We start from the raw sequence: 15,005 nt of genomic DNA, 5'->3' as shown, positions 1-15,005 counted from the left end.
CTAGACACTGGTAACCCTAAGATTCTGCCTGCTACTTAGGCCACAGGAAAGCAACCTCCCCCAAAACCCAACTGTCCTTACTTTGGGAGGGAAAAGCAGGTAGTTAGTTCCCTGGGAGCCTGAGACCAGTACCTTGCTCTAGGGAGCAGACACTGCTGATTCCTTAGATGCCATTATGCCTCCGCCTCTGGCCTGTCTCCCCTACCCTCCCAGCCCCCATCCCCGGCAGTAAGGACACAGATGCATAGGTCCCAAGACACAAGAGAGCACTCTGAAGATCAGAACCAGTTCTCACTTTATTTTTTGGAAAGTAAGTTGGTTAACAAAATCACATCTGCCAGTGTGAACTGACAAACTATGTGCTGGGTCCCAAGAAAAGTCACCCTGAGCCACTGTCCTGGCCCTGCTGGCTGATAGGCAAGGGACAGCCACCCAAGCCTAGGGCCTGTAACAGTACAAAAAGTAACAAACTGAATTCACCACTCTTACTCCCAAACTTTGAAAGGTAGCAGTCTAGGCTATAAAGTCTAGAAGCACTGCATAGAAGTGTTAAGCCTATAGCAAATACAACTTGTAAAGACTCAATAAATTATATATAGATATATATAGATATATAAACTTGTAACATCTATTAACATCCGAACCTCAGGCAGGGCTGGCCCCTCCCTGAACATAGGCTTCTGCCTGGAATACGTATCAATTAGAATAATCTGTATGAAAATACCAGTCACCTTGAAACTTAAAAAAAAAACTCCGGAAGGAAGTTCCTATATAAATCTAATCCCCCACAAAAGAGGGCCAAAGGAAATAAAAAATGCTCACTGGAAGCCAGTTTTAAGAGGGCTGCTCAAGCTTCCAAGGGCCCACCTCCAGCCTTGATGTGGGCCAGATGTACCTCAGCAACCCCCTAAATTCAGCATAAACCTCTTCAACTGTTAATAAGTTATAACTTAAAATTTCTGCAATACAAATACCCTGGGACTAAATGCTAGGAACCTGGGGATTCAAGGGTTGATAAATAGCTTTACAAATATACAGGTCTAGATACAAACAGAACTGTGATGCCAGAAAAGCCCCTTGCCTCTCGGCTTGCTCTTGGCATTTTACCAGTGAGCCCCATGGGATATCCTGCTCCTCTGGCTTCAGCTTTGCCTGCCTCCATATAGATATTCTTTTTTATATATGTATATATATATTGTACAGGACATCTATTTATATAAATGTACATTTGCTTCTGGAATAAACCTTTTGACAGACGTTATGGCTCCCACCTTCAGGTACCCGTAATTTCAGTCTGAGGGGCAGGGTGAAAAAGGCCTGGGGGTAGAGAGCTGTGACTCGCCCCCAAGCATAAGGTGCCATATTAGGAGGGAGGCTCACCACATAGGGCAGAGCTTCCCTGCAGGCTCAGCTTTGGGCACCCAAAAGGCCAAGGTCCACCCTGGACATGGAGTATGGCCCTCTCTGCAACGGTCCCTGCAAGGTGGCAGTGGGAAATGAGGGAGCCAGAACCCCAGAATTGCACAGGATGGGCCCTCTTACATTCTACATTTGGTTCTCCCAACCCTGGCCAGTCAGGAGACCACTATACAGCAGTGTGTGTCCCCAAGTGGCCTCTGCACCCAGGAACCAAGGACACACACACACAGCAAGTCCTGTCCACTGTTGGCCCATCACACTGGGCTGGCTGGGGTCCACTGCACACCAGCAGTAGCAGGGCGGGCTAGGGTCCGCGTAAACATTGGCTGGGTTTGATCTGCAGGACTGTCGGCCCCTCAAGTCCGAGGTCCACCATTACTGGGTGGACCTGGGGGCAGCAAGTCATGGGTGAACACGGAGTCGTCCCCCGAGGAGCTGGAGCTAGGAGTATCCTGGCCACCTGGGGAGTACTGCTCAAACGGCACCGACAAGTCCAGGTATTCCTGGTGGCAGAGAAGGCTGTCAGGACTGTGCCTTGGCACCCTCTCCACTCCCATGGCCATCTGTGTTCAGCCTGTGCTCCTGAAAGGCAGCCCCACAACTGGAGCTCCAAGGAGCAATCCCCCACAGGGAGCAGGACCAAGTGGCACTTACATCGGTTGATGTCACAGTAAGGATGCGGTCTAAATCCTCTACCAGCTGCTTGAAGGTGGGCCTCTGTGAAGGTACTGCATGCCAACATTCCCGCATGATCATGTACCTGTGGCAAAACAGCTCTGAGTTCCTGGCCTGCTGCCAAGCCCTACCTCATCCCAGGGACCCTGGTGGGAATCCTGCCATTCCCAGGGACTGGACAGAAAAGGAAAGGATGCTTTGCTCACAGGTCGTGTGTGCAGTTGGCTGGCTTGTCCATGCGGTGGCCCTCTTTCAACAGCTTGAAAAGCTCTTCCACTGGGATGCCAGGATACGGTGAGCCCCCCAGTGTAAAGATCTCCCAGAGCAGGACCCCAAAAGACCAGCTGCCAAGGCAGTGAGAACAAAGGCCGTTATTCCTGGCCCATTGCTGCAGCAGCCCTGAACCAGGACACGCCACCAATGGGAAAGGGATGGGGGCATCAGAACAAGGAAGACACCAGGGCTACGCTGATGGCCCAATAAGGATAAACTGAACACCAGGACCCTGAAGGCTCTGTCCCCGGAACTCCCTCATCCTATGTGTGGACACGTACACATCACTCTGGTGGGTGTAGACTCGGTCAAACAGGGCCTCTGGTGCCATCCACTTCACAGGTAGCCGGCCCTGGGCAGAGGGAGAGGTGTTAGCTCTCACGTGTCCACTGGTACAGGGGCCCCACACCCTAACCACCCAGGACTCACATTTGTGGTCTTCTTGTAGTAGTCTAGATTGTGTACGTCCCGGGCCAGGCCGAAGTCTGCAATCTTCATCACATTGTCCTCAGTCACCAGCACGTTTCGGGCAGCCAAGTCTCTGTGAATGCACTGAGGAGACACACAAGGGCTCAGCTGACCCCAGCCCCATCCAGGCAATCTTGTCACCCGCTCTTCTACCCAGAGAGGCCCCAGCTCGTCTGGGACCCGTCTCTTCTCACCTTCTGGGAAGCCAGGTATTCCATGCCCCGTGCCACCTGGTAGGCACAAGATACTAGATCCTTGCAAGTAAGCTGTTCTTCTGGAAGCCTACAGGCATCAAAGGAGTAGTCCATGCCTGGAGGCCGCCGTGCCCGCAGAAACTCTCGTAGGTTGCCCTTGGCTGCATACTCCACCAGCACATACAGGGGCCCTGGGAACACACACACCTGAGATGCTGCGTTACTCAAGAGTCCCCACCCACCAGTCTGCCCACCTGCTGCACCTACCACCCTGTGTGCAGGCCCCCAGTAGGTTGATGATGTTCTTGTGCTTGCCAATCATCTTCATCATCTCCATCTCTGACACCAGGTCCGACAGGTCCTTGTCAGTGGCATCATCTGTGCCAGGAATGACATGTCAGTTGGTAGCCCCACAGCCCTCAAAGGCCCCTTCCATTTCTCTTCTGTTTCTCTCCATTCTCACCTTTCAGCATCTTCACAGCCACGGTGACAGGCTTGGCAGTGCGGTCCTTGTCAATGCCGATAGCTTCTGCCATGACGACCTGGCCAAAGCAGCCTTCTCCAAGAGGCTTACCAAGTGTCAGCCTGCTCACGGAAGCAGAGGAAGTTAACTGTGTGCCTAGCACCCCCAGGTCTCATGGTCATGTGTCCCTGTGTCCTGGAAGCCTTCTGGGCATTTGCTTGTGAAGACAGATCTCACCCTGTGCTCCACCTCAGGAGCATCACCCCACCTCCAACGGCCCCCACCAACCACACACTAAACCCCACCAAGTACATAGTGCCCATTATCACCACTGACCGAGTCCTGGATAGCTCCCACTTGGGGTCAGCAGGAAGCTCAAGTTCAGAAACATTGGCCAGAACAGGACCTTCTCCTGAGGACAGCCGGGCAATGCGGACCAGAGGTGTGTTGGAGTTCATAGAGGAATTCGACTCCAAGGATACCTGCTTGGGTCATCAGGGACAGGTTGGTACCACACAATGTGGGTTGAACATTGCAAAGGGGATGGGGTGGTACAGCCCCAAGTCTACGTGAGGCCGAGTACTGACTGCTCTGACTTCATAGGGGTTACTGAGGACACCTAAAAAAGTGTTTGCCTCTCAGAATTTGGGCTCCAGATGGGAAGAGAGATAGGAGGGATCAGCCCACCCAACTGCAGAGAAGTGAGACCCAGGCCCTGGGTACTGTTGGACTTTAGGAGACCCAAGGCACAACAAGGAGCTCAAAACCTGGTATCTACTTTCTGTTACCTGTCGCTTAAGCGGGAAGCGAGAGACCTTGTGCACAGTGGGTGAGCCCAGGCCCTTCTCTGGGGGACTGCGAAGGCGGCAAAGTGTCACGGCTGCCACCACCAGGATGAAGAGGAAGAAGCCCACCCCATAGCTGAGGATGCCTGCATACACGCTGCCAGCCTCGTCCGCTTCCATCAGTTCCTCCTCAGCTGTAAAGACACAAGTTTTGGGGCCTCATCCAGCCTTTTTGGGCTTCCCACCGGCTGGACACAGGCACCAGTGGGGAAGGGAAAAGACCTAGGATACTCAGAAACATGGGGCCCCAAGGCCCCCACTTGCCTTGGTAATATAGTCAAAAACATCTGTAAGTCAGCAGGGCCAGACCCAGAAGAGAAGCCCAGCAGAGCCAAAAGCATCCACACTGCCACCCAGGCGCCCAGGAGATGCCAGAGCCACAGATCAGGACTATGAGGGCCCTAGAGAAGGATGAAGGGGAGACCCTCGCAGGACCAAGATGGAGCAGGTTAATGTTCCCATACCAAGCACAAGGCCAGGGTGAATTTTCTTAGGATGGGCAGCAGTAAGCCGTAAGGGGCCCCCTGCAGTCACGGGCAGCTTTGGCATGTCCTGAGCCAGCACCCCAAGAAGACAGGTGCAGCGTGAGCAGAAGCCAGTACCTGGCAGCACCACCAGCCACGCAGAGTGATGGGAAAACCCGATAGAATTGCCCGCCAGGCAGGTGTACTCCCCCGCGTCCTCAAAGGTGACATTGCGTAAGGACAGAACCTCTAGCTCCTTGTCGGTGGTGTTAGCGCCTGCCGTCTACAAAAAGAGAACAAAGCGCGATAGGCAAGCGCCAGCACTTCCCTTTGGGAACCACAGCAGTCCACACGGAGATGATCCAGCCAGGCTGCAAGGAAAACGCCGCCACCACCACAAACACGGCCACCACCATGGCCCTGCCACAGACAGCCACGGAGGCCCAGGGCCCTCTGCCTCCTGCACCGAGGCACTGAGCCTGAAGCCAGTCCCTCCACCGGTGGCGAGTCCTCTGTCCCAAGGTGAGCAACAGGCAGGTGGGCAGCATGGTGCCAACACAGAGGCAGCATGCAGAATTAGTGCAGAAACAGGAGAGGTACAGTTGGAAAGATGGGCAGGCGCATGAATATAGGAAGGCAGAGGGCATCGGAGCCAGCTGGAGATGGGTGTGACATCGATGCTCACAAAGAGCACAGGGCTCAGCCCCTGGGAGGCTCTAAGGATCTTCAAGTGTGCCAAGTGGGGAATGCGATTGAACAGCACAGGTCAGGGGAGGGGCTTTGAAGCGGGTCAGTCAATGGGAGTAGCCAAGGACCACCACTGTATGGGAGGGATCATACGCAGAATGCGAGCCTCAGGCGGGGTCAAGCAGGACAGGGGTCGTGCAGGGCATGCAGGCAAGTGCGTGGCTGGAGCGTTGGAGCTGGAGCTCAGCGTGCCAGGCAGGCATGGGACAGAGTCGTTACCTGCTTGGGGCCCGTGAACACGCAGCCAAAAGGCCTTCTCAGCCACGCCTATGAAATTGGTGGCTCGACAGAGGTACTCGCCCCCATCCCGCTCCGACACATTGGCCAGGCGGAGGCGTGCGTCTGCCTCCACATTTTCACTGATCCAGGACTGCGGGGACAAGAGACTGGGCTCAGGCACACCCCGAGCCAGCTCCAGAAGGACATGAGGACGAGGCAGGGCAAGGGAGATCCCTAAGGATGGGCTGGGGGCTGGGCAACAACACCTAGAAGGCTGCCTGGAGGAGAGGTACATCATTGACGTGGTAGGTGTGGTTTCAGAGAGGCCTAAACAAACGCGCGTGCGCGCGCACACACATGCACAGAGAATCCACAGCCTCCAAACCCTTGCCCCAGGGGTCATGTCAGGGTAACTAGCTTATGCTCAGTAACGCCCACACCCAGAGTGGGAGGCACACCGGACAAGGCCCCAGCAGCCTCTCTCAACAGCCAGGATTCTGTTTCTGCCAGTGTCTATTCCCCTCCCCCACCAGACCTCCTTGTCTCTGAACAGATGTTTCTCTTTGGGCTTCCAGTGTCACAAATGGCCCAACTCGGGTGGCCCCCACCCAAGGCCACGGAACAAAGCTCCAAGCGGACAGAGGCAGGGCAGAGCCAGTGCGACACTGCAAGCAGATGACACCAGCCGATCCAGGCCAGCTGGGGAGTGTCTAGCCAGTCCTCTAGGATCCAGAGGTTACTAACTCAGCCATCATCCTCCTGCCCTGGGTCATGATAACTGTCACCGCACTCAGAGCGGTGAACTTGTTTCAGACAGGGAAACAAGTTCCATGGCAGGGCAAAAATAACACAGAGCCTGCCGGGAGCTCAGAGCAGGTGAGAAGCACTGCTCAGAAACGTCAACACCTAGGCCTAAATTCCAACAAATCTCTCAGCCAAGAGCGACTTAGGAATTAGGGGCCGAGGCAGCCCCAGCTGACCCATCCACCCACCAGATGGCGGCAGCACCTACCTTGAGCACAGTGACATAAGGTGTGCCATCAGGGCCCACCTTGCTCCCGTTCACTTCCACGTGTTTCAGCCACTGGATGTGTGGCTGCGCATCACTGTACACCTTGCAGTGGAACTCCACATCACTGCCCAGAACGGCTGTCTGGTTGGCTGGCAGCCCAGCCTGCAGGATGGGCCGGTGTGGGGAACGCTCTGCAAAGAAACAGCCAAGTCAGGGGTGGTGGGCCAAGGAGCCCAGGGATGCCCTGCCTTAGCCATCCCTGGCCAGGCCCTCACCCAGCACGTCCAGGGTGTATGTCTGTCGGATGCTGCCGAACTTGTTCTCTACCACGCACGTATAGTTGCCGCGATCAGAGGGCACCACGCTCTCCATGACCAAACTCCACTGCTGGTGCCGAAGCTACAGGTAAAGTCAGGGCGTGAGCAGATGCAGACTGGACCATGTCCAGGCCCTGGCACTCCAGGCCCACTCCCAGACCCACCTTGATGCCCCCTATGCGATGCTCCCCTCGGAATTCTTTGCCGTTTTTCAGCCAGGAGATGGAGGGGGTAGGGTTGCCGGCAGCTGGGCAGCGGAAGCGTACAGTGTTTGCAGCTGGCACAGCCAGAAGTTTCTTATCCATACGCTCTGGTCGAGTCCAGTAAGGGGCCCCTGGTGGCACAAGTGCCCATAACAATTAATCAGTGCACCCTTCCCAAACCACCTGCCCACCCACCCTCCAGCATGCTGCTCTTCGATATTGAGAGTCCTCTGCTTTGGACGAGCTCCCTGAAGCCTCAACACCATGCACCCACAGCTGCCGCACTCTCAGATCTGCCATGCCCTCTCCTTGCCCTTTGGTGCAGACACGCTGCTGCAGATCCCCAGAAGGGAGATCCCAGTAGGATGCAGATCCTGGGAGACAGCCAGGCTAGGCCACCCAAGTACTCAGTCTGCACAACCTAGCCTCCCCATCTATAGCTACGCACACACTATCTGTGATGCCACCTTACACAGCGTGGATCTCAGCACAGCCACTCTCCTCTCCTGCTGGCCTTAACCAACAGCCACTAGGGTCCTTAATCCCTGGTTCGACTTGCTCCTCAACAGCAACCTGAGCTCCATGACTGTACTCAGACCGAAATCCTTCAGCAGGCCAGCTCCACCTCCTCACCGCTCCTGGAGCTGCAGCAATGTCATTCTCCAGCCACCAGACTATGACGAGGAGGCAGCCCAGCCCAACCCTGGCCAGCTCTCTGTGCACAGGTTCTAAGCTCACCTGTATCTTCGGCCATGTCCTCCCCATCTTCGTCATCTCCTGAAGATGGAGCATCTGCAACAGTTGCCAAGTAGACAGGGGTTCTGTGACACCCCAACATCCAGAGATCCGTTGTTCCCCATATTTGGTGTCCCCTTCTCTCCACATTCAGGGCCCACTGCTCCCTGTCTTTGGGGTCCTACTTTCGCAATGCGACTCTTTCAGACAGTACATACTTGGGGGTACCCCCTCCTCTGTATCTGCACCAAGCAACACTCTTAGGCAAGGGATGCCACAGCCACCCTGCCCAGGACTGCATGATCTCCCAGCTAGTAAGATACTCAACACACTTGACAGCTCCGTTCACCCACCACTTACTTACCTGTCACACGCACACTGAAGTGGCACAGCACGCGCTGAGTGAGCCGCTGCTGGCAGCTGTAGACCCCCGCATCTTCATGGGAGGCATTCAGCACTTGGAGCCTCTGGGGTCCTACCAGGATACGGTGGGAGGCCACCAGCCCTGTGCCGTCCTTAGCCCAGAAAGTGGGACCTGTGGGGGCACCTCCAGGTGGATTGCAGCTTAGTTCCACGGTGTCCCCACTGCCAAAGGCCACCTGCTCCTGCTGGCTAGGTCCAGACCCCGGAACCTCTGTGGATGAAAATGGAAAGAGATGTGTCAAAGCAGCACGCTAAAGGCCCCGCATTCCACTTTGTAAACACACTAGCAAAAGCTATAGCAGGCAAGTGAGGGCTGCAAAACTGTTTTAGTGAGAGCCCAGGAGCATCAGCGTCACAGCTCTCAATGGTCTGTGCTAAGGCTTCTGGCTCTGTCCCGTATTAAGAAGCTGTCTTCCAAAGACATGAAGAGACACAGCATCACCCCCACTAACTCAGATCTAAAAGTGTTGTGAAAAGTGGGGGACAGCTCTTTGGTACAATACTTCCCAGGTATGTCTAAAGCCCTGAGCTCATTCCCAGCACCAGGAAAAGTGTCATCAACAACTCTTCTTCCTCTGATTCTTCCACCATGTGGAAATGCACAAACAACCCTTGGCTTAAAGGGAGGCACAAAAGCAGGTTGGGGACAGGCTGTTCTTTACTGGCCTCTGGCTCAAAACACAAAGAAATAGGGAGTCCTTTCAGGGCCCTCTTAGCACCCAACCCTCGTCTTGGCTTCTAAACCATATTACTGGAGAGCCAGGGAACAGAACACACTTTAGCAATATCAAGGGGAAAGCTGGGTATGGTGGGGCTCACGCATTCAGAAGGCTGAGGCAGGACTGCCACAGGCTGAAGCCAGCCTGGCTACAGTGTGGGACTGTCTCAGACACAAAATAAAAATGATGAAAAAAGGGACGACACAAGGCCATGCAAGAACCTGGGTGGACAGCCCTGGCTGGGACACTCTGCAAGCACTGCTATCACAGGAGCTGTGGACCTCATCAACAGCCACGTGCACCAGGGACAGTCCAGGCCTTGCAGCTTAAATGCCCCTTCTACACAGCGGTCAGTTAGAAAGATAGGGCAGACAAACATTAAGAACACCAATCAACCTGGATACATCTGTCTCTGGCCAGTGGGATAAAGGATCCAAATGAACTCACAGGATGACTAAAGGCATGGGACCCCCATTACGTCTCTCCTGCCCAGGTGCAGCCGGCTCATGAGGGGCACCAAAGACCTCACACTCAGGGACTCACTACTAGTTGGGCGATCACCTCCAGGCCTCCCTGCCAGGATCCAACAATGCCCATCACAGGGGCAGCTGGGCTCACGGCCCAGGACAGGAGTGGGTGGTCCCTGAGCAGACCTCTTCTTCAGATCCAGCTGGACTGGCTATAATGTCACTTGTCATTCTGCCGACGCATGGCCTAGATTCGAGGCCCAGCTGTCCACTCTGGCCACAGCAGTCCTTGGTCAGGCCCAATTCTGCCCATTCCAGAGTCAGACCACAGGCTCATAGTCCACCAGGACTCTGAGAGCCAGAGGGATCCAGATGACCCCGGAGTTACCCACGATGCTCATCTGCCACAGAGCCCTGGGGCTTTAAAGTTGTCCTGGCCAGGTGCCACAGCAAGGGGCCTTCTATCTGGACTTCCAGGTTTCCAATCCTGCTGCCCCGTCCTGTGGAGACCACCCAGTGCTGGGAACTGTTTGAGCACCCCCCCCCCCAGAACAGGCTAGTCCATAGCCTCAGTCTAGGCTTTGGCCCAAGGGCAACAGTCGGTTCCGGTTTGGTCTGGGCAAGACAACAGGTCAAGCCATTCAACGCAAGTATTTGCTAGGGATGGCGAGGGGAAATGGTTCCCTCAGCTAAGACCTGACCTTTGACCTGTCCACCCATCCCTGTCCACTAGGAGCCAGCAGAAACAAAACACCTGAAGTTTGGAGGCCTGGGGCAACGACGTTATCCACCACCACCACCCCAGGGTCACAAAGCTTAGAGAAACTTGAGTTAGGCAGGTAACAAGGGAAGGGCAGTATAGGACGGTGCTTCAGACAACACAGAATATGGGAGGAGCAGAGCACTGGCCAGTGGTGCTCCCGTAACATCAGCTCCAGAAGTGCACAGATAACGTCCTAGGCCCCAGCATCAAAGGGGGACCAGATGCAACACACAGGCATTGGCACTTCTGCTGTACCCACGGAGGGGACAGAGTCCCCCACCACATGATAAGGAGGTGGACCCGTGTGCCCTATATGCTTACGGGGCAGGCTAGGAGACACTGTGTCCCACTCAGGCCTTGCTGGGTCTGTCTTCACCCAGATGGCCTAATTTCCCTCGCTACCATACAATGTACAAATCCCTACTTGCAGACCTGAAGTCCAAAAAGGACTGGTGAAGAGGCTAGGGCCTGTTCCGGGATGAGGAGAACCTCTTCCTGGGCATCTTGAATAAAACAATGCTGTGTAGACCCCACGGCTGACCAGCTGTCACAAGGGCTGCACCCGTCCCAAGGACCCAAAACTATGTCTGGTCACTACTGCTGAGACACGAGTGACCACTACAGATCTAGCAGCAAATCCAGACCTGTTTCTGAGGTCACCCTAAGGACTCCAGGGACTTCAGCTTTGGAGCAACACCAGGACCCGGATCCAAGCAACATCTGCTTTGGGAGGGAACACACCTGGCGTAGGAGGTATGAGCAGGTTTATGATTCAAACAACCAAAGAGAAAGGAGGGTGCCCCAAGAACTCTGAAGCCAAGGAAGGATCTATCGCCTTCCTCTCCTCCCCTACTCCCTGCCATCCCACCAGGAGGCATCCCACTTTCCAGTTTCATAGTAAAGTCAAGACAGAAAAAAAGAAAAGAATCCAGAGGCTGGGCGGGCTAATGAGGGTTTACTGGGGATTATCTAGTTTAATCCCCGAAACAACCCAGCCATTACCAGGCCTCTTTGGCATGACAGGTGAGGAAACTTAAGTTCTAGGAGGGTACCCATGCCTAGGCAGGCCTCAACCCCAAGTGGCTTTCCTCACAGCTCAGTCATTTCCCAACCTGGCAGGCCCTCTTTCCCCCAAACCTCACCTTACCCAGAACCCACCCTGGGTAATTCATTTGCCTTGTAGGCACAACGGTCTTAAAAAGGGAAGGGGGAGGGTTCCAGGTCTGACAGGCCCCAAGTGAAACATGAATGTGGCCCTAAGCACAAGGGGCTGCTAGGCTCAGCATAGGATCCAAAGCTTCAGGGCCTAAGATCAGCCCAGGTTAATGAACCACCCCGAGGGCCTGCAGGGCTCAAAGTCCAGCTCTGCGAGGGGGGGGGTGGGGGGGTCCGCAGGCAACGCCCAGAGAAGTGCAAGGCTCGACTTCTGTCACCCTCTGCTTCAGGCCCGTGTAGGGGTCAACTTCTGGACCCCCTGCGGCCTACTCTCTACCCACAGAGCACACCAGCTGGGCTCGTCCCTCCAGGGGTGGCCAGGGTAGCCTGGAGCCTTAGCTCCGCCCCGCACTCTTGACCCCAGCCAGCTCCAATTCGGTAATTTATGTTCCCGGGGAAAGCGCCAGTCGAGACCTCTGTAAACTTCACCAGGTCTTTGTATTTTTACTGCCCGGCCCATCTCGTTAAGGAACCGGATTAAGTTTATTGGTCTATCAATTCCCTACCTGTCTCACAGACTCGAACGCTGGGGCGCGGGACGGGCGCAAATCCCACCGATCCCCGGCCGCGCGGCTCAATTTTGGTTCCTATAGCAAGGACGTGCCAGGCCGCCACAGTTACTGCCTGGAGCACAGTGAGGGTGTGCGCTCCGCCCCGCCAACCCTACTCTTGCTCACTGACACCCGAGGCAGGGAGTAATATCTTCATCTGAATACACATGCTAATGTGGTCCAGTCGCCGGCCATTCGGCGCCCGGGAGCCAGGCCGTCCTAGCAGGCGCTAAAAGCGCGCGCTGACCTCCCGACCGCCTCTGTCACGCCACTGAAAGACACGCACATTCAGGCTACCGGCCCACTTTCATTCATAAAAAAAAAAAAAAATAACATTGTTCGAAAAGCTGCAGCCGCTGAGGGAGAAAGGGGCCCGGGGGCGCCGGGAGGGGCACGCCGCCATCTGCCTCGTCCCGCTGCGCTCGCCGCACTCGCACCTCCCCGAGAGGCCGCGCCGCCATCAATGCGCGGTCTGTGGCCGCCAGGGTACAAAGGAGCGGCTGTTCGGCCTCAGTTCGGGTGGGGCGAAGCTTACCGAACGAAAGCGTCTCTCCGCGCGGCCTCCCGCCAGACCACTGCTCTGCTTTGCCACGCTGCCGCCGGGCACAACCAGGGGCCGCGCGCGTCGCACCCCTGGGTGGCGGCGGGACGCAGGGCTGACTGGCCATGACTCCCTCCCGTATTCTCAGTCTCCGGCCCCGTCTGACGGCACTCCGAGTCCCAACGGACTTTGGCGGCCATCCCGGCTACGTAGGCGGCGCCACGATCCCGGGACAACCGCCCCTCACCTCCCAGAGTGCCGCTTGAAGGGCGGTCCGTGCGCGCCCCTGGGAACCGACCCCTCAGGCCGCCTGCAGGATCAGAGAGGAGCAGCGGCGCTGAAGCTGTCACCTTGTCATGCCAGACCCTGGGCGACAGTGCTGAGCTCTGGCTGGTATACTACTCCCGTCCATTTCCAAAGTCCAACCTTCACTTTGGCCCAAACCAAGCAACTGTGCCAGGAACACGAGGGAACCAACAACAGACACTTTCCGTCCTCGCAGATAAGAGCAACAGTGAGAATCATGGAAAATCGGCTCGCGAGCCATCCCGCGTGTCGGGGACCAGGGTCACCGCGCACCGTTCCCCGTGGCGCCTCTCACTTGAGTGGTGGTTCTGAGACTCCAGACCCACCATAAACTGCCGCTCCAGATCTGACAGCGATCCGCGGAACGGGACACAGAACAGGGACGCACTGCCCGTGATGCTCCCCACCCAAGGACAGTTTGCAGTTCTCAAAACCTCTGCGGGACAAAATCGCCCTCCCCGCCCCCCCCCCCCAGACACCTTAGATTAGTCCTCCTTACCTGCCGTTCTCCGCACAACTCGCTGCTCTGGGCCGGGTGGCTCGGAGGTAGCTCCGGCCACGACAGCAAAGCAGAACGCTAGCACGCAGACCGGGACTACCATGGCTGGAGCGGGGACCGCGGCGTCCTCAAGCCGCGCGCGCGGGCATGCTGCACCCCCCACGCCCGGCTCCGGCGCCGGTAGGAGGGCGCCGCTCCGGAGTCTGCGGGAGGAGAGCACAGAGTTTATTCGGGAGGGCAGGGGAGGAGTGCGGCCTCGCTCCTGCGCCTGGACCCCCGGCCGCCCCGCCCGCCGCCTCCCTGTGCTTCGGGGCCGCCTGGCGCCGGCCGCCTCCTCCCAACCGCGGTGTCTCCCTCCTCCCCTCCCTGGCTGCCGCAGAACCCTCCCAGGACAGCGGCAGTAGCAGCAAACTTTCTAGATCGGGAAGCCCGTGCCTGGCCCGGCCTCGCCGCACGCACGGACCACTCCAGCTCCAGTCCGCCTCGGGTCCTGACCGCTTCAGCGCCCGCCCGACCCCTCCGAGCGCCGGCCAGGTCTTTCACACCAACCTGGCGGTCGCTAGAGCCCGGCTCACCACGCGCAGTGCCGGTCTCAGCTCTCAACCCGCCCTCCCAGGATCTCTTCTGTCCCAGCGGCCGTCCGCCCTCCGGTGAGTCCAGGGCCGGAGTGGACCGCACGGCGCCAGCTGCTCCCGCCACCCCCGCCGCCACAGTGCACTGAACTGGGGCTGCCGGGCGCGCTGCAGCCAGTCGGGGGACGGCCTGCTCCCGCCACGCCCCGAAACGCCCCTTCCCGGGCGGCCGAGGGGCGGGGGATCCGAGGAGGCGTGGCCAGGCGGGGGCGCCGGGCGGTCCCGGAGGGCGTGGGAGCCGAGCTGGGACCTAGCGGGAGAGGCCAGGGTAGCACACTCGACCCCTCGAAGCAACGTCGAGCTCAGGACTATCTGCCAGCATGCTGCCTCGTCCAATAAGACGAAGGGGCGGCGTCGGTGGCGTTTCCAGGTGTTAAGGCGGCTTCACAGTGAACCGACCCCTGAGCTGAACCTTGTGCAAAGAGCCGCAATTCCTCGGGTGCTGAGCCTGATTGCATTCCAGGCGGACAAATGGGTGTGAAGCGGCCTTGTGGTGAAGGATGGCGCAGCGTTTACACGACGACTGAAGACGCAGGGATTGCATCCTAGAAAAGGATACTGTACTTATCAAACCAACCGGTAGTGACCCACATGAGCTCAGCTGCCTGAATGCCATGCTTCAGGGTGATGTTCACACTTCCCCAAGACACAAGGTTGGAAGTAAACTTAGTTCCCAGCCTCGGAATAAGAGAAGAGCTAGGGATACCAGGGGGAAGAACTGGCTGTCTGAACTCCAGCCTAGGGAGGTCTTAACGCAGCACATTCATCCTGGGGACACATTCCATCTGCGGAGTGTCACACTGACAGCTGCTCCCAGGAGGATCAACCTGGCCACCCCATCGTGTTGGCAACCTG

At 56.9% G+C, this 15,005-nt stretch overlaps 1 protein-coding gene across 5 annotated transcripts; it reads right to left on the bottom strand.

The window, feature by feature from the left end:
* Positions 1 to 278: 278 nt before the first annotated feature.
* Positions 279 to 14,219, bottom strand: Fgfr3 (fibroblast growth factor receptor 3). Of its 5 annotated transcripts, none has more exons than XM_057772598.1 (18): positions 14,068 to 14,219; positions 13,519 to 13,721; positions 8,399 to 8,668; positions 8,038 to 8,091; positions 7,261 to 7,430; positions 7,055 to 7,178; positions 6,780 to 6,970; positions 5,768 to 5,918; positions 4,281 to 4,471; positions 3,829 to 3,977; positions 3,493 to 3,614; positions 3,297 to 3,407; positions 3,030 to 3,220; positions 2,797 to 2,919; positions 2,649 to 2,719; positions 2,301 to 2,438; positions 2,074 to 2,179; positions 279 to 1,922 (listed from the first exon to the last, which is right to left on the bottom strand). In XM_057772598.1, exons 2-18 carry the CDS (start codon positions 13,619 to 13,621, stop codon positions 1,776 to 1,778), a joined length of 2,412 nt encoding a protein of 803 aa, XP_057628581.1. In that variant the 5' UTR covers positions 13,622 to 13,721; positions 14,068 to 14,219; the 3' UTR covers positions 279 to 1,775. The 5 variants fall into 5 exon arrangements, with proteins under 5 accessions (XP_057628581.1, XP_057628582.1, XP_057628583.1 ...); XM_057772599.1 differs by having other exon boundaries at positions 3,829 to 3,974; XM_057772600.1 differs by lacking the exon at positions 5,768 to 5,918 and adding an exon at positions 4,940 to 5,084 and having other exon boundaries at positions 3,829 to 3,974; positions 4,275 to 4,471.
* Positions 14,220 to 15,005: the final 786 nt, after the last annotated feature.

This window comes from Chionomys nivalis, chromosome 6, assembly GCF_950005125.1.
Source record: "Chionomys nivalis chromosome 6, mChiNiv1.1, whole genome shotgun sequence".
Lineage (NCBI taxonomy): Eukaryota > Metazoa > Chordata > Mammalia > Rodentia > Cricetidae > Chionomys > Chionomys nivalis.
This window is presented reverse-complemented; position numbering and strand designations above follow the sequence as displayed.